Source organism: Hippocampus bargibanti, linkage group LG13 (assembly GCF_051943395.1).
Source record: "Hippocampus bargibanti isolate YZ-2025 linkage group LG13, ASM5194339v1, whole genome shotgun sequence".
Lineage (NCBI taxonomy): Eukaryota > Metazoa > Chordata > Actinopteri > Syngnathiformes > Syngnathidae > Hippocampus > Hippocampus bargibanti.
The window spans coordinates 3,200,175-3,224,837 of NC_142746.1; the positions used below are offsets into that span (position 1 = coordinate 3,200,175).

At 42.6% G+C, this 24,663-nt stretch overlaps 3 protein-coding genes and 1 long non-coding RNA gene across 6 annotated transcripts in view; 1 reads left to right on the top strand and 3 right to left on the bottom strand.

Annotated features, from left to right (window-relative positions):
• Positions 1 to 4,007, bottom strand: part of arfgef3 (ARFGEF family member 3) — a 39,946-nt gene extending 35,939 nt beyond the window's left edge. For all 3 annotated transcript variants that reach the window (XR_016116982.1, XM_089012815.1, XM_089012816.1), the window contains exons 1-2: positions 3,849 to 4,007; positions 1,163 to 1,214 (exon numbers count right to left, since the gene is read on the bottom strand). Coding sequence is in view for 2 of the 3 variants with exons in the window: in XM_089012815.1 (XP_088868941.1) it covers positions 1,163 to 1,214; positions 3,849 to 3,933 (137 nt within the window). In the remaining variant the exon portion in view is untranslated. The remainder of the gene's footprint in view (positions 1 to 1,162; positions 1,215 to 3,848) is intronic.
• A 3,845-nt stretch (positions 4,008 to 7,852) lies between these two features.
• Positions 7,853 to 12,738, top strand: LOC148889037 (5-hydroxytryptamine receptor 7-like). Its single transcript, XM_089011368.1, has 3 exons — positions 7,853 to 9,480; positions 10,446 to 10,818; positions 12,169 to 12,738. Exons 1-3 carry the CDS (start codon positions 9,038 to 9,040, stop codon positions 12,607 to 12,609), a joined length of 1,257 nt encoding a protein of 418 aa, XP_088867494.1. The 5' UTR covers positions 7,853 to 9,037; the 3' UTR covers positions 12,610 to 12,738.
• Positions 9,338 to 10,777, bottom strand: LOC148889038 (uncharacterized). The gene is made up of 3 exons (XR_016116815.1): positions 10,684 to 10,777; positions 10,450 to 10,599; positions 9,338 to 9,634 (listed from the first exon to the last, which is right to left on the bottom strand). It is a non-coding gene; the product is annotated as an uncharacterized LOC148889038 (long non-coding RNA).
• Positions 12,739 to 13,171: 433 nt separating the features above from the next.
• LOC148889039 (kinesin-like protein KIF20B) overlaps positions 13,172 to 24,663 on the bottom strand; it is a 63,298-nt gene continuing 51,806 nt past the window's right edge. The window contains exons 31-34 of the mRNA XM_089011365.1: positions 19,747 to 19,815; positions 16,759 to 16,873; positions 14,873 to 15,003; positions 13,172 to 13,737 (exon numbers count right to left, since the gene is read on the bottom strand). Of these exons, the coding sequence (XP_088867491.1) occupies positions 13,651 to 13,737; positions 14,873 to 15,003; positions 16,759 to 16,873; positions 19,747 to 19,815 (402 nt within the window). The 3' untranslated portion in view covers positions 13,172 to 13,650. The remainder of the gene's footprint in view (positions 13,738 to 14,872; positions 15,004 to 16,758; positions 16,874 to 19,746; positions 19,816 to 24,663) is intronic.

Below are 24,663 nucleotides of genomic sequence, written 5' to 3' on the forward strand. Positions count from 1 at the left end.
TGGGATATTTTTTCTGCGGGTGAGCAGCAGCAGCCACACGCGCCAGTGTTTACTCAACAAAAAAAACAAAAACAAAATAACAAATGACGGGCGGCCCGGTAGTCGAGTGGTTAGCACACCGGCTTCACAGTGCAGAGGTCGCCGGTTCGCGTCCCGGTCCGGCCTCCCCGTGTGGAGTTTGCATGTTCTCCCCGGACCCGTCTCCGGGTCGTCCGGTTTCCTCCCACACTCCAAAAACATGCATGGCAGGCAGATTGACCACTCCAAATTGTCCCTAGGTGTGAGTGTGAGAGTGACTGTTGTATGTCTTTGTGTGCCCTGCGATTGGCTGGCAACCAATTCAGGGTGTCCCCCGCCTCGTGCCCGAAGACAGCTGAGATAGGCTCCAGCAACCCCCGCGACCCTAATGAGGAATAAGCGGTACGGAAAATGAGATGAGATGAGAAAATAACAAATAATATGACAACACAAAGACACAGCGAGTCATTCATTTTTCAGCATTTTCTGTACCCTCTTTGTGACATGAAGCAGAATCAAAGCGTCCTTTTAAGCAGTGGATCAGGGACGTCATGGTGGAATGTGCACGTCTACTACAAGCTAAATGTTTAAATGCTGTAGCATCCACCAATAGCTAATAGCTACCTAGGTGGCCGCATAATTAATAGATAGCCAGCTAGATAGCTAGCGAACCAGCCAGATAGCTAATAGATAGCAAAAAAAATAAAATAGCCATGGCATGAAAAAATAACACCCGAACAAATCCGGGAATATTTTCAATTCCCGAATAAATTTGTGAATGGCGGTGAGTGAGTTAATAATAATAATAATAATAATTGGATTGGATTGGATTGGATTTGCCTTTATTAGTCTCGCAGTGGAGAAATTTACATTTCACAGCAGCAAAGTTATGAAAGAAATGAAAGTAGAAAAGCAAAACATAGGAGCTGCTATAATATAATAATAATAATAATAATAAATTTTATTTGTAAGAGCCTTTCAAAACATTTAAGAACACTATAGTGAATTTGCAACATGCTTTGAGGTCACGGAAGATCACGACAGCAATTGAAGTAGATTTCGTCAGCGGCGACCCATCATCATCAATAAATCCTGATTGACGACATCACATGGAACATTCAAGAGTGAAAGAAAGTGTTCTTACCGCAGCTCTGCGAGAGACAGCTTGGCTGATGCATTGTGGCACTGGAGACTTTCTGGGAGAGGGGGGGGGTGAATATTGTGATCATGAACTGTTTTTGTTTTATATGACATAAATAGCTATTTTAGGTATCCAGCTAATAGAGAATCGGAGGAAGCACACAAGCTAACAGAGAAATAACAAACAAAATGATTTTGGAAAAATATGTGTTTTTTTTAAGAAGTGGCCGTTACATTTAAAGGACAACCGATACCTCGGGACAAGTTGTGTCCATAATTTGTAAAAGGACTTCAAATGACTTCAACCAAGCGCATTTTACAAAGATTCCACCGCGTATAGCTATATTTTACCTTTTAAGACTGGCGCTGAATATTCAGGAAGTCTTGTTTTCGAGTTGATGACGATGCCCTAAGTCAGTGGTCCTCAACCTTTTTTGCGCCACGGACCGGTTTAATGTCAGACAATTTTCACGGACCGGCGGATAAATACAACAAAATAAAATGATACGACAGGCAAGGAAACGATTTTCTTCTGTCTTTTAAATATAATAATAAACGTGAATTGATTGTGTATTTTTATACATGTTTATTAGCAGAGTCCTGGTAACATCGTGCCAACAACGCATATTACGCAGAGTGGCCTTGGTGCATGGGAATCATATGTCGCAATAAATCCAAATTTTAAATAGGACTCCTGATATTGTCTGTTAAATGACAACCGACGTCACTTTTTTGTTTTTTAACTGACACCAGAAAAATGTTTCATAGCATCTAAAATACCCAAAACATGCTGTATGATACTTTTAGTCAAATGCAAAACACCAATAAAAATGACTTAAAGCGTTCAAAATCTGCAAAAAATTGAGCTGCGAATTGGGCATTTTCAGAAAGTCTCGCCCCCGTTTCGTGACGTCACGCCAAGACGTCTTGCATTGCTTGTGAATCAAAACAATGGCTTCAGATTCGGAGAATATGCTTTCTTGTTAGACATCCAGTTATGAATATGATTCAAATAGTCCTGATGAGCAAAGCATACATGTTTGCAATCGATTAAAGAATTTATTTGGGCCATTTTGAGGCAAACGGGTGGGAGGGAATGTCTCACCCAAGAAGAGGCAGAAAAATGGCGACCAGGTCCGGTGAGGAATGAATCAGCTCGTTTCCACAGGCTGATACTATCTTTCCATGGAGTTTGCCTCCCTATGCTGGCGGCTTTTGGGTGTAAGACACAGCAAAATACATTGACGTGATGGAAAGATGCTACAATGCGTCTTTTTACGGTGAGGAGGCGGTCCTTTTCTGACGTCACGTACGGACTCGTCACCAACTCAAAGACAAGACTTCCTGAATGTTCAGCGCGAGTCTTAAAACATAAAATATAGCTATATGCGGTGGAATCTTATTAAAATACGCCCAGTAGAAGTCATGTGAAGCCATTTTACAAATTATGGACACAACTTGCCCTGAGACGTCGGTTGTCCTTTAAATGCAGCCTTTTTTGTCTTAGAAGTCGTAGGCTATTCTTCCATCTCCTCACTGGGACTTTTCCCCTTCGAAAAGAAACTTTCCAAAGGCGTTTGTATTTTACTCATTTTGCTATGTTACGGTGGGCTAATTTTAGCCATATGTATCACGTGACTTAGAAGGGCATTTTGACATGCGTCAAGAGTAAGTAAGAAAGCGACACACAATGCATTTTGGGTACTTTTTTCATCTGAAAACACCATGTTGTTGGCGAAATTAGAAGGAAAACTACATAAATAACGCAATGGTGAATCGTGTGGCAGCCAATTGCAGTAACACGCATAAAGAAGGTGTAAGTTGACACAAATTCCCAGCGGACAAATCAACCCATTTCCAACGGTGCTCGTGTGCCATCTTGTGCATATTCTGGGCGCTACATTGGAGTCCAGATGGCTCGAATTGATACGGAAGGACTTCTTTCATCGATTGCAAACATTTATGAGAGGACGTCCAAGCTCCATATAAGGAATTTATCAGCCTGTGGAAACGGAGGTGGCCACAGGAGGTCGCCATTTTGTGCCTCTTTTTCATTGAGACATCTCCCCTCAATGTTGACTCATAATGGCACGGAATAAATTATTTAATCGATTGCAAACATGAGGGGAGATGCCTCAACGAAAAGGAGGCACAAAATGGCGACCTCCTGTGGCCACCCCCGTTTCCACAGACTGACAAATTGCACATTTGTTCATGAAACGAAATGTTGTGCAAAAGGAATGTTCATTAAATGTCATCATTTTCCTAATGTTCTTGTGCTTCTTTATACCCAAACTAATGAAAGACATGATATTTTGGTTATTTATAGCATGTATGGTATAATATTAAAGGTCCGGCCCACTTGACATCTACCGAGGCCATATGTAGCGCACCATGTTAAATGAGTTTGACACCCCTGTTCTATAGGATTTATGTGTACATGGCACAAAAATATCTTCTATTTGCTCTCCAGTAATCCTAGATTTCGCCATTAGCAAACAGCAGCAGGTGGACGCCGCGCGTGACCCCCCCCCCCCCTTACACACACACACACACACACACACACACACACACACACACACACACACACACACACACACACACACACACACACACACACACACACACGAATATAGGGGTCGTTTGGGGGGATGGGTGGGAGGGTTCGTCGTCGGTTGTATCCGACTCACCGGAGGCGAGCAAGCAGGCGTCGCGGAGGCTTTTGTACTTGTGTCCGGCCGCGTCTTTGTGGAGCCTCTGCAGGATGTCCTCCATGTTGACGTTGGTGTCACACGGGAGGTGGTGATGGGGTCGGGGGGGGGGGGATGTCACACGGGGGCCCCTCGTTGGTCGCGTGGGGAGCGCAACGCGACGGTCAGCATCCCCTCCTGCAAGTAGCAGCAACAGAGGATGAGTCACTTTAGCAGTGACGTCACAAGGCTGTAACCAGGAAGTGCTTTTCCCACTGGTTGCCCGCCGCGTCGTCGTTTTCGAATTTCTTTTGTAATTTGGTTGTTACATTGGTTTCTACATAAAAGATAAACATGATGAACAGCATCAAATAAAGCTCATATATTCATTACATTCACATTGCTATCTTTCGATGCCAAATTTCGTCCAACCGGAAAACGTGCCATTTCAGCGGAAGTGTTGTTTTATGTTCAATTATATACTTTCACAGTAAAACACGACACTGGCGACGCCAATAAACGCGATTAAATATCAACAATGAAAATGTACATTGACAGTGGCAGAAAATAAGATTCGGGGTGAAGACCAACGAGATTCGAAATTACAACTCGAATTTGTGTTGCAATGTTCTTAAAGACCGCTTGGTGGCGCCATTTCATAATTAGCCACGAAAGCTCGGTCACTTCACTCAAATCATTTGAGGGAAGTTACCGAGCTTTCAATCCATTTGAGTCAAATGTATTGAGATGGAGACCCCGCAACGAGCATTTATCCGAGAAATTACCCAAAATGTGAGTGAAAAAGTAAAATGACGCGACAAACTGAGGGAAGTTGAACGTTATGCCGCTGTTGCACACCATTACAACGTCAATAAATCTATGTGTAAGTGTACTTGAAAATATTATGCTGTGTATACTGTATGTTGAGAGTGGACTGTTTACTTCATTGCTTTAACGTTTTGTACTGTACTACAAAGACATTGACTGTGCTTCTTTATGCATTACCTGTACTGCGTTCCACTAAATTTGGCCTTATAAATATATTTTTGTACTCATACACATGTATGAGATGGATCCAAGTGTAAGAGGGAGAAGAGATAAAGAAGGTGGATGATTTTTAAGTACAATGATACATCGGTTTACCAAACCCTTGGCTTAAAAACTTTTCGTTTACAAACATTACATTTATTACAATTTTACCTTGACATACGAACTATTTTTCGGGATACACACGGAGCTGCCACAATCAGTGATGTGTCGTTCGCAAACGAGCCCGTTCACCTAACAAAAAATTGCTGTTTTGTCCTCTATTCCCCGCCCCCAGTCTTCGGTTAAAGCCACGTGATTGGCCAAGAACGCAACTCCACAAATAGGCTCCACAAATAATCCGCACAAGCCATCTGTACACTTGATGCAAAAAGCTATCAACTCAGCTAAACAGAACACAATTGATGAGGAAAAAGGTACAATTATCGCAGAGAAAGCACCTCCAATGGATCATTCCCCAAGATGGTGAAAGAAGAAGGCTACGTTCCTCATCAAGTGTTTAATCCTGATGAAATGCCATTCCATTCCATCAAGCCATCAACGACCATCACAAAGGTCAATAAAACAACTTTATTATATAGTACAGTTTATTTCTTTAATTATAATACCATAGCTAATTTATTATACATAAAATTAGGTATATTTTGTGTAGCTTTAAAGGACAACCGACGTCTCCGGACAAGTTGTCCATAATTTGTAAAATGGCTTCAAATGACTGCTACTGAGCATATTTTACAAAGATTCCACCGCATATAGCTATATTTTACGTTTTAAGACTCGCGCTGAATATTCCGGAAGTCTTGTTTTTGAGTTGGTGATGAGTCCGTACGTGACGTCACTGAAGGAACGCCCCTGACCGAAAAAAGGACACATTGTAGCAGTTCTTCCACCCCGTCAATATATTTTTCTGTACTTGTTTGGTGTGAAAACGTCATGTTGCACCAAAAAGAGCCAGAAGAGGGCGACCAAGCTCCATGTAAGGAATTTATCAGCCTGTGGAAACGGGCTGATTAATTCCTCACACTGAGCTTGGTCGCCATTTTCTGCCTCTTTTTTGGTGATACATTTCCCCCCAATGTTGCCTCAAAATTGCATGGAATAAATTCTTTAATTGATTGCAAACATTTATGCTTTCCTCTTCAGAACTATTTCAATTATATTCATAACTGGATGTGTAAAAAGAAAGCATATTCTCTGAATCTGAAGCCATTGTTTTGATTCTCCAGCAATGCAAGACGTCTTGGCGTGACATCACGAACTGGGGGCGGGACTTTCTGAAAATGAAAATTCGCAGCTCAATTTTTTCTGATTTTGGACACATTAAGTCATTTTTATTGGTGTTTTGTATTTGAATAAAAATATCATACTGCATGTTTTGGTATTTTAGATGCTATAAAACGTTTTTCTGATGTCAGTTAGGAAACAAAAAAGTGACGTCGGTTGGCCTTTAAGGCTTAGAAAATTAGAACGTAGAAAATTATGTTTTATGGGGACCTAGGGGAACGGATTATTCTCATTTTAATGGTTTCCTATGGGAAATAAATTTTTGGGATACACACTTTTCGCCTTACACACTCTGTCTGGGAACCAATTAAGTTCGTAACTCAAGGTATCACTGTACTTGGGCTCAACTGTCCAGAGCAATGGAAAGTGTGGAAAAGAGGTGAAGAAGCGTGTCTAGGCAGGCTGGAACGGCTGGAGAAAAATGTCAGGTGTGATAGAAGGGTTTTGTGATAGAAAAACAAGATATTCTTAGCACAGTAAAAAAATGTCAGCAGACTGAGCTATACACTCTAAATGTGCAAAACCGTTTCATAAAAAAAACTGTACATAGTGCAAGTATCAAGAAAAGGTATTTTTATATACAGGTATGTACCTGTATTGCATCTAATGGGTTTATCTTGATCGTTCGTCCCTGGTTCATTGCTTCTACAGATGTTGATGGCAGAGGACGGTTAAATCAGCAGGAAGCCAGGTGTTGGACAGAAAGTTAGTTTAATCTTGAAGACATTGTGGTGTCGGCTGAGAGGAAGCATGAAGGGACAGAGAGAGATGGACAGACTGGGAGAGCATTTATATGGCTGACAGGGTGCGACGCGATAGGATGTGACATAATGTTGAGGCGACATCATGTAAAGGAAGGCAGTCCAAAACGTAAACAAAGATTAGAAAGCGATGTTTAATGATGTTCGTATAGCGAATTACCCCAACAGGATCAACCCATATTTACAGTACAAGACTCCAGTTTTTCTTTTCTTTTTTTTCACATGTGATTGTTGACAATTGAGAAGCTTGACGGCAGTCAATAGGAACAAGCGGCGGTACCTCTCCTTCTTGCAGCGCGGGTGTCATAGTCTCTGGATGAAGGAGCTACCCAGTGCTGTTAGGGTGGACAGGAGGGTGTGGGAGGGGCTGTCCATCATAGCCTTTAGTTTAACTGGCGTCCGTCTGTTGCCCACCTCCTCCTGAGAGTCCATCGAGCAGCCCAAAAAATATTAATAATAATAATAATACATTTAATTTATAAGCACTTTTAAAAACTCACAAGGTCACTTTACAGTCACATGATACGTTTTTCTGTGGGTGAGCAGCGGCAGCCACATGCACCTGCGTTCACTCAACTCAGAATAACTCAATTACATAGAAAGCTAGCTGGCTAGTTATTTAGACAGCTATATACATAGCTACATAGATAGCTAATAGATAGCTAGCGAAGTAGTAGATAGCTAATAGATAGCTATCGAGCTAGCTAGATGATAATACATTTAATTTATATGCACCTTTCAAATCTCTCAAGGTCACTTTACAGTCACAGGATAAGTTTTTCCTGTGGGTGAGCAGCGGCAGCCACACGCGCCAGCATTAACTGAACCCGGAAGTAACTCAAATAGATAGCAAGCTAGCTAGCAAATAGATAGCTAATAGCTAGTAAATAGATAGCTATTAGCTAGCAAATAGACAGCTAATAGCTAGCGAATAGATAGCTGTCACGGTTTGCGAGGTGGTGATGGCGGGTGCGGATCCCAAAAAGCAGGCAGGAGGGAGCAGGAGGTTGTTTGACAAATTGTATTAAAATAAAGGTCAGCAGGAACAAAATGTAAAACATCAAAATCATCTGAACCGAAAAAATACAAAGTATCAAAAGAAGACCAAAAGTAAAAGTCCGCCAAGGTTAAACAAACACATGCACAGCATACACAATGCATGTGATTGCAGACAAAGCATGCAACAAACAATGAACCGACACCGGAGGGTCGTGCTGGGAGTCCTTTTAAGTGTCACTGATTAAAACGACCAGCACCTGCGAGGCTGCAGGCAGGGCTGACGTCGCTACACGATGGTCGCAAATCCGAACGTGGCAGTCCGCCACTGATCGGGACGACCAGCACCTGTGCAGGTGAAGGCGGGGGCGACAGCCCCACCCGTTGGTCGACAACCAAATCATGACAATAGCTATTAGTTCTTCTTTTCCTTTCGGCTTTACCCTTCAAGGGTTCGCCACAGCGAATCAGTAACCTCCATCTTCAGAGGTATGATACGCATGTTTGTTTTGGCCCAGCTTTTATGTCGGATGCCCTTCCTGACACAACCCTCTGTATTTATCCGGGCTTGGGACCGGCACAAGAAGACTTATGTCCCTTTGTGGCTACAGAACAAGCAACTCGCTCAGTAATAGGCTCCCAAACATAAAATGGTCATCAGCACAGCAACAATCAAAAAAAGCAAAACTATACTCACCATTGCTCAATGCTCTGATCCTAATGAATAGATATCTATTAGATAGCAAATAAACAGCTTGCTAAGTAGCCAGCTAGATAGCTAGCTAGTCAGCTAGATTGATAGCTAGCTGAATAGCTAGATAAATAAAAAGAAGTGAAGAGAGGCAATGTTTAAATAAATGAGGGATTACTGTACGTGCGTGCGCGTTATATCAAGAAAAGTCCTTCCACGATAAGACATAAATGGCGCGAAGAGAAGAATGTCAGCATTTGTTTGTTTGTTTTTAACTCAAAAATGACTTTTCCTTTATGATCATTTAGCCCGACACCGCTTCCAAAGCGAGAATTTGTCGTTGGCAACTCAGCAACAGAGGAAGAGACGCGCGCCGTCCCTGCGCGCACTCAACCTCTGCGCGTGCCTAAATGAGGAGGCTGGCGATGGCAGCGAGCAACTGGAGCAGCGCGATGATCGACGAGCGCCTGGGCTCCACCACCGCTGATCCGAACGAACCGAGCAACGGCAGCGGCTGCTCGCCGTTGATGACGGCGAGCCATGGGCGCGCCGGCAAGCTGCTGCTCGGCTCGGTTCTGACGCTCATGACGCTTGGCACCATCGGGGGCAACCTACTGGTGGTGGTGTCCGTGTGCGCCGTCAAGAAGTTACGGCAACCCGCCAATTACCTAATCGTGTCTTTGGCCGCCGCCGACTTGAGCGTGGCCGTGGCCGTCATGCCTTTCGTTAGCGTCACGGACTTGACCGGCGGCCGCTGGCGCTTCGGACGCTGGTTCTGCAACGTTTTCGTCGCCATGGACGTCATGTGCTGCACCGCCTCCATCCTCACCTTGTGCGCCATTAGCATCGACAGGTAAATGACACTTGTTAGCTTTTTTCTTTGGCCGCCCTCCGAAATGCTCATGCAGGCATTGGACGCCCATCCGTGACCGTCGAGACCTTCAAGATCCTGGGAACCACATTCTCCCAAGACATGAATGAAATGGGATGTCAACACCAACTCCGTCCTGAAAAAGATCCAAGAGAGGATGCGCTTCCTAAAGCTGATGAAGAATAGCTAATACATAGCCAGCTATCTATCCAGCCAGCCAGCCAGCTAAATAGCCATACAGCTAGCTAGCTAATAGATAGCCAGCTAGCTATCCAGCCAGATAAATAGCCATACAGCGAGCTAGCTAATAGATAGCACTCTATCTAGCCAGCCAGCCAGCGAAATAGCCACATAGCTAAGGGCTATGTTGCACGGAGGGAGTATTTTGTAAGGCTTTTGGTGATCCATGTTGGCAATTCTCTGGGTAATAGAGGCACGAAACTCGACTGCTTGCTGGAACATTAGCTTAGCTTTGAAATTGAAGCAAAAATAAAAAACATAATTAATCATCAAAGTGTGTGTGGCTGCCGTTGCTCACCCACAGAAAAAACTTCATCCTGTGACTGTAAAATGACCTTGAGAGCTTTGAAAGGCGCTTAAAAATACAATGTATTATTATTATTATTATCATCTATTGGCTATCTGGCTGTCTATCTTTTAGCTATCTATTGGCTACCTATTAGCTAGCTAGCTTTCTGTCTATTTGAGGTATTTCCGGGTTGAGTGAACACTGGCGCGTGTGGCTGCCGCTGCTCACCCACAGAAAAACTTATCCTGTGACTGTAAAGTGACCTTGAGAGTTTTGAAAGGCGCTTCGAAACGAAATTTATTATTATTATAAACACAAAAACTGCAAGTACTTCCTAGTGCAGTGTGTTCTACCACATATTCCTTGCGTATTTGACATACATACTTTGCCAATAAAGATGTTTCTGATTGTGATTCAGGTACCTTGGCATCACCAGGCCGCTGACGTACCCGATGCGCCAAGATGGCCGCTGCATGGCCAAGATGATCGCGTGGGTGTGGCTGCTGTCAGCGTCCATCACGTTGCCGCCGCTCTTCGGGTGGGCCAAGAACGTCAACGATGGCCGCGTCTGCCTGATCAGCCAGGACCGCGGTTACACTGTCTACTCCACCGCCGTGGCCTTCTACATCCCCGTTTCCGTCATGCTCTTCACCTACTCGCGTATCTACCGCGCCGCCAAAATCAGCGCCGCCAAGCACGCCGTCGCCGCCTTCCCGCTGAGAGACGATCGTCCGTCGTCCGCCGACTCGGCCAGCGTGAAGGATACCGAGGAGGATGAGGATGACGAGGAGGTGAGGAAAATCCAATTTAGCTCAAACTTTGAAAGCCATTGGACATGGTTAGTGAATGAATAGCAACGCAAGATGGCTGCCCGATGGCTTTGCGTCACCATTAGTCCATTCGTGTACTGTACTGTGTAAAATGGTGGCTGTAGGCTAGCGGTCGCAACGTCCTTGACAGGCTAGCGGCACTAAAACGGAGCACAGTTGTAGCTTTTACAAAATTAATTGGCTCAGGAAAAAAAATATCTTAACTGGAAAAATGTGTGAAGTCAGGACGCGTTTTCCATGTAGAAGCTGTAATCCGTTCCACGGTACACAAAACCTGCAGGTTGAGTGAACGCTGGCGCGTGTGGCTGCCGCTGCTTACCCGCAGGAAAAATATCCTGTGACTGTAAAGTGTCCTTGAGAGGTTTGAAAGGTGGTTATGAATGAAATGTATTATTACATAAAAGTCTAGCCGACTTCTAGCTAGCGATCTAGCTAGCTACCTAGCTGGCTATCTATTTGCTATCTGTTAGCTAGCTAGCTGGCTAGCTAGCTATATATTTGCTATCTATAAGCTAGCTAGCTATTTGTTATCTATTAGATAGCTAGATAGCTATTATGGATCTATTAGCTAGCTTTTGATCTATCTCGATTTTTTTTATCTATTTTAGTTATTTCGGGTTGAGTGAACGCTGGTGCATGTGGCTGCCGCTGCTCACCCACAGAAACTGCTCCTGTGACTGTAAAGTGACCTTGAGAGTTTGGCAAGGCGCTGATCAATGAAATGTATTATTATTATCATTTGCTAGCTATTAGCTCTGGCTAGCTAGCTAGATATCTGGCTAGCTAGCTATCTATTCACTATCTAGCTGGCTGGCTATCTAGCTAGGTATCTGTTGGCTATCTAGCTAGCTTTCTATCTATTTGAGTTACCTCCGGGTTGAGTGAACGCTGGCGCATGTGGCTGCCGCTGCTCACCCACAGAAACTGATCCTTTGACTGTAAAGTGACCTTGAGAGTTTGTCAATGAAATGTATTATTATTATCATTTGCTAGCTATTAGCTCTGGCTAGCTAGCTAGATATCTGGCTAGCTAGCTATCTATTCACTATCTAGCTGGCTGGCTATCTAGCTAGGTATCTGTTGGCTAGCTAGCTAGCTTTCTATCTATTTGAGTTACCTCCGGGTTGAGTGAACGCTGGCACATGTGGCTGCCGCTGCTCACCCACCGAAAAACTGATCCTGTGACTGTAAAGTGACCATGAGAGTTTTGCAAGGCACTTATAAATGAAATGTATTATTATTATGAGAACCCAAACAAAATAAACCACAGTATTGTTTATCATTCACGGTTTTTTTTTTTCTTTCCCCAAGATGGACCTTCAGCATCACGATCATCACCATGATGACCATCATCATCGGCGCACGAGGAAGAACCAAGGTTCCATCTTTAAACGCGAGCAGAAGGCGGCGGCCACGTTGGGCCTGGTGGTGGGCGCCTTCAGCGTGTGCTGGCTGCCTTTCTTCCTGCTATCCACGGCGCGGCCTTTTGCGTGCGGGGGGGCGGCAGCGTGCGGCTGCGTGCCGCTGTGGCTGGAGCGCACGCTGCTGTGGCTGGGCTACGCCAACTCGCTCATCAACCCCTTCATCTACGCCTTTTTCAACCGTGACCTGCGCGCCACCTACGCCAACCTGCTGCGCTGTCGCTTCCGCAACATCAATCGCAAGCTGTCGGCGGCCGGCGTGCACGAGGCGCTCAAGATGGTGCGCGCACGCCCGCCGGCACCGCGCGCTCAGCCGCTGCCAGTCACCTGACCAAATTTAGGACTCTTTGCCTACAGGCTTGTACCCCTGCGCAAGAAAAAAAAAAAAACCAACAGATTCTGGAATGGCGCTCCATGTCACACTTTTCAATTCCCGAATACATTCGGGAATGGCAGCAAATGCGTTAATTCCATTGCTATACTAGTTAGCTGGCTATCTCTTAGCTATCAGGCTGGCTATCTATTGGGTATTAGCTAGCTAGTTAGCTGGCTATCTATTGGCTATCTATTAGATATCTATTAGCTAGCTAGTTAGCTGGCACTCTATTAGCTATATGTTGGCTAGATAGCTATCTATTAGCTATATATCCAGCTAGCTAGTTATCTATTAGCTAGCTAGTCTAGTTGGCTATCTGTTAGCTATCTGATAGCTAGCTAGCTAGCGTTTTATTTATTTGAGTTATTCGGGGTTGAGTGAACGCTGGCGCATTTGGCTGCCGCTGTTCACCCACAGAAACACTGATCCAGTGACTGTAAAGTGACCTTGAGAGTTTTGAAAGGCGCTTAGAAATGAAATTTATGATTATTATTACTCAGGTGTAAAGAACCCTGACACTCCCTGAATTTTCTGACTTTCACGGATTCTAGACGCGCATTAGCACACAGACACTGACATTAGCGAGCCAAAAGAGGAGCAGAGTTTTAAACCATATGAACAATTTTAATCCTTAAACTACTGTTCCTCAAAAGACAAACTGAAAGTGTTTAACATGCCCAACTATTCAGTGGTGACGTGAAAAAAATGCTAATGACTTAGCATCATTTAGCGTTAAAAACAACAAGTCAAATTGCACTTCAAAAAGGGAATTAAGTGAGCAGGCTAGTTAGCGTCAACCGTCAGACTAGTCAGTTGTCAAATCTAAAGTACTTCCACCAGATTCCTCGGGTTCAAGATTAGCTTAGTTTATCTTAGCAGAAAGTTAATCGTTGCTCGAGGCAAGACCGATAACGTCAACTAGGTCAAGCGCAGAGGTATTTTCGTAAACGATGGAATATAAACAAGACTACAAAAGTGTACGTGCGTGCGTGTGTGTTATTTGCCAATTCTGGAGCGAAGTCGTCTTTTGATGATGACATGATCGCTTTGTTTGTCCTGAGCAACCAGGCTGGTATCGACCATCTGGAACGACAAAGCAAGTCAACTCTTCAAGGTAAAGTGCAGAAAAAGAAGACAACAAATATTTACGAAGATGCAGGTGGGGTGACATTTTTTGCCAATTTTACCAAGAAACCAATTACCAAAAATACAGTGATACCTTGGCTTACAAACTTAATTGGTTCCCAGAAAATGTGTGTCAGCTGAAAAGTGTGGATTCCAAACATTAACTTCCCATAGGAAACTATCAAAATGAGAATAATCAGTTCCCAGGTCCCCATAAAACCTAATTTTCCACGAAATAAACCTTAAAACTACACACAATATACCTTAATTTATATATAACAAATATGCTACGGTATTGTAACTAAAGAAATAAACTATACTGTATAATAAAGTCGTTTTATTTACCTTTGTGATGGTCGTTGATGGCTTGATGGAATGGATAGCTTTTTGCATAAAGTGTCTCAAGGAGCTCTGGGTTGTACGTCTTAGAAGTTGTGATATTGCAACAGAAACAGATGCAGGCAGACACACTAGCAACTTGATTAATAGCTGGTTCCCTTGCTTGTATGTTCTCTTCAAATTGTACAGATGGCTTGTGCGGGTTATTTGTGCAGCCTGATTGATGGAATATTTTAACCTTGCAGTCAACACTCTGCCTTTGAATTATTAATAAAGTTGAAACGAGTCCAAATTTCACTGTGTTTTCAATCTATTTTCTCACAATTTCATTCACTTTTGTTTTTTTTTCACTTTTGTTTCTTTGTTTGTGTGTGTGTTTCTGTAACCCCTCACCCCGCTCACAGCTGCATGTCGCCTCCCTCCTCTATTACGTATCTTGACCAATCACGTGCGGCATTAACCGAAGACTGGGGGGGAATTGAGGACAAAAAAAAAAGTTGGCTGCATTTTTCAGTTCTTTATTAGGAGAACCGGCTCGTTCACTCATTGTAGCGCTCCATGTGTTTCCCGAAAAATAATAAGTATTCCAAGGTTATATTCTCACGAATTTAACATTCGTAAGGCGAAAAGTTCGTTAGCTAAAGCATTTGTAAGCCGAGGTATCACGATACGCAACTTAGCGATATTCGGGCAAACGGGGGAGAAAGTGATTTAATTCCACTGGCGGTGGAAGGGGAAAGGCTTGTGAGGGTACCGGGTGTGCCGGGACGGCCATTGGGGAAGAGATGTCGGCGCTGAATAACTTCTTTTGGCTCTTCTTGCCTCTCAGGGAAGCAATGGAGGAAGAGGACGACGAGGCGCTCACCAGGCCCATCATCTTCTTGGCTGCCATCCCAAAATAAAATAAAAATAAATGTCACGTCAGGTTCAACATGTTGAATATAACTTAGCTAAAACTTTGAAAGCCTCTGGACATGGTTAGTGAATGAGTGGCAACGTAAGATGGCCGCCTGATAACTTTGCGTCTTCATTAGTCGAATCGTATACTGTGTAAAATGTTGGCTGGAGGCTAGCGGTCGCTCCAAAATGGCAAGTCCTTCCGAAGTGATGATCGTATTTGAAGCAAAAATCGAGATTGGACGTCATACAGTGAAGAGGAAGAAAAAGCAACTTGAGTCAAAGCTGGATTTTCAAACATCTTGGTTCTCGACCAATAATTTCAGTTTTTTTATGCCTGGGTTTACAAGTGAAAATGGGTTCTCTAGCAAACTGAGTGCACTTGAACGCACCACTAAACTCCCCTCCACTTGCTTATATGTCACTTCCTGGTGTCGTGTCTCATTGTGATTGACGCATTGGCGTATAGCGTTTCCATTGTGAGTTGACGTTTTTATATTTTTCAATATTGATAAAAATAGCAGATATTGATTAGATTGATCGTAATGGGATTTATTTCGGTTTTAGACTAAATCGCTTTTCAAACAGCTTTCTGGAACCGATTATGGTCAAAAACCCTGGTTTGACGGTACAGTAAAACCTCATGTTTCAAACATCTCGGTTCTAGACCAAAAATTTCAGTTTTTTTATGCCTTGGTTTATAACCCAAAATGGGTTGTCGACCAAACTGAGCGCACCTGAACGCACCACTCGACCACGATTAAAAAAACGTTGAGCGTTTCCATTGTGAGTCAACGTGTTTCTATTGTTCAATCATGATAAAAATATAAAAAAGCAGACATTAATTACAATTATTGTAATGGCAAAAATTTCGATTTTTGACCAAATCACTTTTCAAACAGATGTCTGGAACGGATTATGGTCGAAAACCCAGGTTTGACTGTAATTGCAAAAATGTCCGATCACTATTTTTTTTTTAATATATTTCACAACAGCATAAATTTACATTTCACAGCAGCAAAAACAAAATACAGGAGGTGCTGTAAAGGCAGGCATTCTCGCGGCGCCATCTTGAAGTCAAAAACAAACAAAAAAAAATCACGATCGAGAGGATAACGGAGAAGAAGGAAGCAAAAAACCCATAACCCGAACAAATTCAGGAATGGCGCTCCACGTCACACTTTTCGATTCCCAAATAAATTCGGGAATGGCAGCGAATGAGTTAAAAGCAAAGGGACGCTTCGAAATATTTTGGCAACATTGCCATGGAAGCTCCTCCCCTTAATTCAACCAATTTCCTTAGCGACAAGAAACCCTGGTTCCTATTTACTTTTGGTGTAATTCCACTGTCTGTTACTAAATGGCAGCAAAGAACAAAAACAGGATCTGTTTCAAGATCACCCTGTGAAGAATAAAGACAGCAAGGAGAACACATTGGCAGGGTGGGTTTTGTTGGTGGGCATCCGGCGTGGAAGACTTTGAAAAGGAAGATGTCACAATTTGCAAGATAGGGGTGGTGTTGGACCACAAAAAGAATGCAGGCAGGTATTTGCCCAAATTGTATGAAGTAAAGTCAGCAGGAACAAAATATCAAACAACATAGTCATCTGAACAAAAAGGACCAAAGTAGCAAACAAACCATATGACAAGATAAAAACAAACCTGACAGGGTGAAACAAACGATGACCCGATAGCGCTTTGTGATGGAACGGAAAGAAGATGGCGGTGGTCGCCAAAACCAACCTTTGGATCCGATCAGGGTGGGCGAACTTTGCAAGAAATCGCCAATCTTCTGCAATGTTGCTTCTTTCCGAGAGCGCGCGCTGCGGGAGCCGGGGGACGCCAACGAATGGGATTGCTACGTTTAAAAAAAAAAAAAAAAAAAAAAAAAGGTTTGAAAAAACATGACAACATTGGGATTAGAATCTTTTGGAGGGGCAGGGAGGGGTGATCAACTGGTGAAAAAGAGGCTTTCATCCTCTCCTCAAACATCATCCATGGGAAAAGTCATTAAGATTTCACAACTGTCCAGGTGATGTTCCTGTAGTGTTTTTTATTTTGCTTTGTGTTGACTATTATGTGAAGTGCTTTTTAATAATAACAATACATTTCATTTCTAAGCGCCTTTCAAAACTCTCAAAGTCACTTTACAGTGACAGGATGAGTCTTTCTGTGGGTGAGCAGCGGCAGCCACACGCGCCAGTGTTCACTCAAACCGGAAGTAACTCAAATAGATAGAAAGCTAGCGAATAGATAGCCAGCAGGCTAGCTATATAGCTAATAGATACAGTAAAGTCTCGTTATATCAATATTGTTTATATTGATAATACTGCTTATTACGACACTATTTTCATTTACCGTGCACATTTCTCGTCTTTTTATGTATAATTAGTTCCGTTTAGTACGATTCGTGGTTTTTACGATAATTCGGTAACTACGGTGCTCTTTTTCATCTCCCGCCAGCCATTTTGCTATGTTTATATCGATACAAAAGATATTTAAGATGAATCGATATTTGCTTAGGGGTTTCTATACAGTACCACGATTATCGAAATCTGTATCGGTCGCGCCATTGGTCGACTTGGTCACGTGACCAGCTCCCGTGTAGCAGAGCCATTTTCATTTTCAGACACTAGCTCGTGTGTAGCAGACGAGATTGAAATGTTTGTTTTAAAAGGTAAAAATGGGAAGCAGAAGAAGATTGATGACTTTTTTAAATTGCATACACAATACAGTAAGATGTAAGCGTTGCAGTTTCCCTGTTGTGTTATGTACATGCCCACTGTACTGTATATGAATGCAATTGTTTTTTGTAACAATGTTTCTTGTTTTGTCTGCTGTAGCGTGCTGATTTTGAAAATTACTGTACATTCCATACTGTGTATTAAAGGACAACCGATGTCACTTTTTATTCAAATGCAAAACACCAATAAAAATGACTTCACGCCAAGACGTCTTGCATTGCTTGTGAATCCAAACAATGGCTTCAGATTCGGATAATATGCTTTCTTGTTACACATCCAGTTATGAATATGATTCAAATACACTGTAGTTTTGAAGAGGATACATGTTTGCAATCGATTAAATAATTATATGTGCCATTTTGAGGCAACATTGGGGGAACATCTCTCACCCCCCCCAAAAAAGAGGCACAAAATGGGGAGCTCATGGCCAGCTCCGTTTCTTATATGGCGCTTGGATGCCCTCTTTTGGCGGCTTTTGTTAATGCAGTTCGGCGCAGGACGGATATATCGACAGTACGGTTATATCGACATTTTTTCTAACTCCCGAGAATATCGATATAACGAGACTTTACTGTACCTCGCTAGCTAGCTAGCTAGCTAGATTGCAAATAGATAGCAAATAGTTAGCTAGCTAGGGAGATAGCTGGCAAGAGGGCAAATTAAGCTATATCTTCTTCTTTTCCTTTCGGCTTTTCCCCTCAGGGGTCGCCACAACGAATCAATGTCCTCCATCCATCCCGGTTTTGTGCATACTCTTCTTTCACACCAGCTACCTTCATGTCTTCTTTGACAACATCCATAAACCTCCTCTTTGGTCTTCCTCTCAGTCTGCTGCCTGGCAGTTCAAGGCTCAGCATCCTTCTTCCGATATAGTCACTCCCTCTCCTCTGGACATGTCCAAACCATCTCAGTCTGGCCTCTGTGACTTTCTCTGCAAAGCCTAATATGAGTTGTACTCATTCCTGATCCTATCCAACCTGGTCACTCCCAAAGAAAACCTCAACATCTTCAGCTCTGCTACCTCCAGCTCTGCTTCCTGTCTTTTCTTCAGTGGCACTGTCTCCAGTCCAAACATCATGGCTGGTCTCACCACTGTTTTATACACTTTTCCTTTCATCCTAGCTGAAACCCTTCTATCACACATCACATCTGTCATTTTTCTCCAGCCGCTCCAGCCTGCCTGGACACACTTCTTCACCTCTTTTCCACATTCTCCATTGCTCTGGACAGTTGACCCCAAGTACTTAAAATCCTGCACCTTCTTTATCTCTTCTCCCTGTCGCATCACTCTTGCACTTGGATCCCTCTCATTCACACACATATATTCCGTCTTGCTGCGACTGATCTTCATTCCTCTCCTTTCCAGGGCATATCTCCACATCTCTAGTTTCTCCGCCACGTGTTCCCTGGTCCCGCTACAGATCACAATGTCATCTGCAAACACCATGGTCCAAGGAGATTCTTCTCTAACATCGTCTGTCAGCCTGTCCATCACCATAGCAAACAAGAAGGGGCTCAGAGCTGACCCCTGGTGGAGTCCCACCTCTACCTTGAATTCCTCAGTCACACCGACAGCACACCTCACAACTGTCTTACAGTCATGATACATGTCTTGCACCTCTCTGACATACTTTTCTGTCACTCCAGACATCCTCATGCAATACCACAGCTCTTCTCTGGGCAACCTGTCGTACGCTTTCTCCAGATCTACAAATAAATTAATCTATTAAGCTATCTTTAGTGGTTTAACAACAGGTGAAGCTGTTACAAAGCGCTTAACATGGACAACTATCATCTACAGGAACTAAAGCAGTCACAAAGATAGTAGAAAACACCAGAGAGTCAATATTTTGAAAAAACCAATTTTTTAAATCCCTTTCCGTTAGATTATTATTTTTTTATTTTATTTCTATGACTATTAAACTATGAAAGGACTATTAAAGGCTTTCTGTTGTGATTCTGAAGTGTGCGTCCATCTGCTCATCACCTCCTCTTGTTGCTCGCTCGGTATCGGCGTCACTTTAGCGTTTCGGCGATTCGCTGCTTCCACTTCATCCTGTTGACACACACGGACACACAAAAATTATGTTTTGTGGTGACGCACATGGCAAAAGCAGCAAAACTACCAGTGACATCTAGCTCTCTATTTGAAATCTATTAGCTGTCTAGCTAGCGAGTTGGCTATCTAGCTCGCTATCTACAGTAATAGCTGTCTAGTTAGCTATCTAGTGTATTAACTATCTATTAGCTAGCTAGCTAGCTTTCAATCTATTAGAGTTACTTCCGGGTTGAGTGAACGCTGGCGCGTGTGGCTGCCGCTGCTCACCCACAGAAAAACTGATCCTGTGACTGTAAAGTGACCATGAGAGTTTTGAAAAGCGCTAATAAATGACATGCATTATTGTTATTAAGATCATGAATGGGGTGCATGGATGAGGGGAAGGGCAGGGTGGGATGGGGGCGGATTCCTCCCTTCTTTATGCCATATTGAAAAAATACAAACAATCTAGTATTATGTGAATTTCAGTTTGATCCAAATAAGCCCGTTTTTTAATTTATTTGTATGTCGAAAAGACAGAATAGAAGTGAACATATTTAAAGGTTTCATGCTTAGTTGGCCGAACACAAGGCCCACAATGGAACCACGGTAAATGCGGGGTCAATCTGACGTGAATTGACACAGCCTGTTAAACTGTCATTGTCGGGTAAGAAATCAAGCCTTTGGTAGAATTTAAAACTTGGTATATTCCTTCACAGGAAGAGCTCATTCGCCAGGTTATAAATCTATAAATTAATGGAAAGACAACCCATTCAAATGTCGTTCGTTGGTTTATGGATGTTGGTGCTTGTCACATGGGATGTCCAGGGGCGTGGTATTCAAATCAGTCACAAATGGGCCAACTCTGTGATTGCCAAAGTGTTCAACAAGTACAGACGCTCCCCAACTTACGAACAAGATACGTTCCGAGCGGTCGTTCGTAAGGTGAATTTGCTTGCAAGTTGCTTCAGGGCTAATATTTTGTATGGATTGTATGTTTAAGGCTTATATAAGTATGTTTAAAGGACAACCGACGTCTCCGGACAAGTTGTGTCCATAATTTGTAAAATGGCTTCAAATGACTTCTACTGAGTGTATTTTACAAAGATTCCATCGCATATAGCTATACTTTTATGTTTTAAGACTCACGCTGAACATTTAGGAAGTCTTGTTTTTGAGTTGGTGACGAGTCCTCACGTTACGTCATGAAAGGACCCCCCCATGACCGACAAAAAGACACATTGTAGCAGTCCTTCATCACATCAATATATTTTGCTGAACTGTTTATCTGAAAACCTTGATGTTACATCCAAAAGCCGCCAGCAGAGGGAGTCCAAGCTCCATGAAAGGAATCTACCAGCCTGTGGAAACGGGCTGATTCATTCTACACGGCAGCTGGTCGCCATTTTTGGGTGCGACATTCCCCCCTAACCGTTTGCCTCAAAATGACACGGAATAAATTCTTTAATCGATTGCAAACATGTATGCTTTCCTCTTCAGAACTATTTGAATCATATTCATAACTGGATGTGTAACAAGAAAGCATATTATCCGAATCTGAAGCCATTGTTTTTATTCTCCAGCAATGCAAGACGTCTTGGCGTGACGTCACGAACTGGGGGCGGGTCTTTCTGAAAATGCCCAATTCGCAGCTCAATTTTTTTTGCAGATTTTGGACACTAAGTCATTTTTATTGGTGTTTTGCATTTGAATAAAAATATGATACTGCGTGTTTTGGGTATTTTAGGTACTATAAAACGTTTTTCTGATGTCAGTTAAAAAACAAAAAAGTGACGTCAGTTGTCCTTTAAGCTTTATATAAATATGTTTAACTCGTTCCTCCCGAGCAGGCATTTTGCATTTCTTTCCTCACAGCCTACAGAGTCTGCAGCCTCGCTTTGTAGTGTGCTCCCTGAGTGGCTTCAGCAGGAAATTCATAACTAACATGCGTGTTCAAATAAACTGTTATAACTTCTTTATTTATTGTTCAATCTTTATGATACTTACAGTACACTTTCATAACATGTAATAGAATAAGAGTTTTTTTGTGAACATGATTGAAGTTTTAGAAAATTATTGCAATGTTAATGAAGATTTTTTTTTTTTTACAAAACCTGCAAATTACAACAAAATGCACAACAAGTCACATATGCATGACATAAACCTAGAATGCATTTAAAATAATTCAGGATGTTTTTATTTGTGGTATGGTTTAAAACATGGAATGCATAGGTTCACCTTGCATTGCTCACAACCTGTTCTTGGCTCGTGCCGAATTTTCTTCTTTGCACACTCTTTACATGTTCTCTTTTTATCCAATTCTACTGGCCAATGAAGGAGGGCAACAGTGTCATTCTCCGTTATGTATTCTCCTTTTCTTTTCCTTCTGTAATTGCCAAACAACTGATGAGCTAAGTTTGTCCTGAATTCTAACTGAGTCCTTTTACGGTGGCGACCTGTTCTGGTTTTCACTTGATGGTTTGGAGAGAGTTTCATCATTATAAATCCATTGCAAATACAAATATCCACTAGAAACCAGAACAGGTATTTCCACCAGTGATTTCCCGGAGATAGCCTATGAAGCACGTAGTTGATCAGCCCGAAAGTATTTGAATGGTGATAGAAGTTCATCAATACAACAGTCGCGACTGTGTCAGATGCGAAAATGTCTTCATCAACATGGTCATCTATTTCATTCTCATCAGGATCTGGAAAGGTATCCAGTACATGGGTATTTTAGAAAAAAACAAAACATACGGACCTCCGTTTCAATAATCATATTGAGAATGCAAAGCTATGAGGTACTGCTATTAGTGGAAAACGCACCATTCACTGACAATTATTCGCATCGGGTACCAAGTCAGGATCAACAATATAATCATGAAAATAGCGTTAGCGTTAGAATGTTCCGAATTCGGGACACTCCTTATTTTTAGTATTTCTCGGTAAATAAACAAGTTACTGACGCTCTTAAAGGCAAAGCTGCATATAATCTGTTTTAAAGGGACATGTAACTTGTGCCGCATCAGTTTCAATCGGCACTTGAACTGCTACCTTTCATTTTCTCGATCTAGAAGCACAATCGTCCGTAAAGGGATAACATCTATTCACGGCCCGCCTGTAGTCGGCATCCGGCATTATTTGCTATTGCTTCAGCCCGACTGGAGGAGTGACTTGGGATACACGGAAGTAAAAACACGACTGTAGTCGTTTGCCGGGAGGAATAAGTTAAGGCTTGTATGTGTAGCCTGTATTGGTTTGTACTGTAAAAATAAACATTGAATAAAATATATGCTCTATAAAGATACGTACATGTACAACTGGAGAGAATACTACATATGTGATAGAGATTAGACAGAATAAGAAGTTATCATATTTAAAAGTTTCATGCTGTTATATACTTAGTCAACATGTGTGACTCGAATACACAATTGATACACAGACAAACTGGGGTCAATCTGAGGTCAACAGACACAGCAAGTTAAACTGTCATCTTTATCTAGGTAGGAGATCTGGCCCTGGACAGAATTTAAGACTTGGGAAACTCCTTTATCACCAAAGCAATTTACGACTTGAAACTCCTTCACAGGAAGAGCTCATTAGCCAGGTTACAAATTTATCAGTTCATGGAAAAGACAATGTTTTCTTGCTTACAGCTTACGCCCAGGGGTGTGGTATTCTAATCAAGAAAACTATGTTTTACTAATGTATCGCTTAAATTTGCATATACTCCCAATAAATAGCTTGGCAGAGGGCTGCAGAATTGAGCCGTCTGTCATGAATGGCTGTGTCTCCTGCTGGCAGTAAAGACAATCTTTCTGGGTTCGAGTCTTTGTCCACAGTGTCCGATCGAATATCTCTGACAATATGTTACTACAACAATGCTCATATGTACCGTTGTTCATAACTTGAATGTCTGCAAGTATGGGAGCGTCTGTACCCACAATTTACAACAGCCTTATCCTTAACGGCCCCCCCCTACCCCAACTCAGATTTTAGAGAAGCTTTATGCTGTTAGCGCTAAGGTGCTAATACTAATCAATAGCAACACCCATCCCCCGCTCTGCTTACGTTTTGGCTTGGACACGATTGCGCGCTTGGGCCGCCAGGTCTGCTGTCCGAGTTGCCAAATCACTCAGCGCGGGGGCGCGAAATTATGCTAATTCACGCAGAATGACTCGTTTGGTTTCACACTTCACAGATGTCCGGGCACTCCAAACACATACTCACACACATACACGTGTGTGTTCATACACACAAACACAACACAAGCTAGCATTTGGATGTATTCATTCATTTGCCATAATGTGTTTTATTTTAATTCACATTCCGAAGCCAAATGTTCAGGTGTGCACGCGCACCCAAGTTGAGATGCGAAAATAAGAAAAAAAATGCCTATAATTCACTCCGATTAATTTGTTTTTTTTGGTTTGTTTTTTGGGAGTGAAGCATAAACTGATGTCAATCAAACTGACTTTCTTGGCTAGTAACAGGGGGAGAGGAATCAGGTGATGGGGGGGGGGGGTTCACACTCAATGTCCTCGTGGTTGAAAACAGCGTGCGTGTGCACGCTCCATCTGGGGTGGTTTGTGCGCGGGATGCCGATTTGGAGTCCAAATTTTTTTTTGATTGGGGCGGTCAGACAACCCCAGATTTGCCACCATAATGGCTGCCCAAAACTCCCTCAAGGAAGCCTCTAGCTGTTGCTAACTTGAAGCACTCGGAAGAGAAAGTCAAGGTCAAATGAAGGTCCCGAAAACTAGCAAGCGCGCGATTGCGCGTCGAGATACGAGGAGTATAACCACAAGTGTCCTAAATTTCCATGTCATGACTGGCAGATTTTGCGAGTTGTTATGATGACGGTGA

Excerpts from the sequence above, each read along its gene's own strand:
- LOC148889037 (XM_089011368.1), top strand. The coding sequence starts at position 9,038 with ATGAGGAGGCTGGCGATGGCAGCGAGCAACTGGAGCAGCGCGATGATC. Across the intron at positions 9,481-10,445 it reads TGCGCCATTAGCATCGACAG|GTACCTTGGCATCACCAGGC; the intron begins GTAAATGACACT and ends ATTGTGATTCAG. Across the intron at positions 10,819-12,168 it reads AGGATGAGGATGACGAGGAG|ATGGACCTTCAGCATCACGA; the intron begins GTGAGGAAAATC and ends TCTTTCCCCAAG.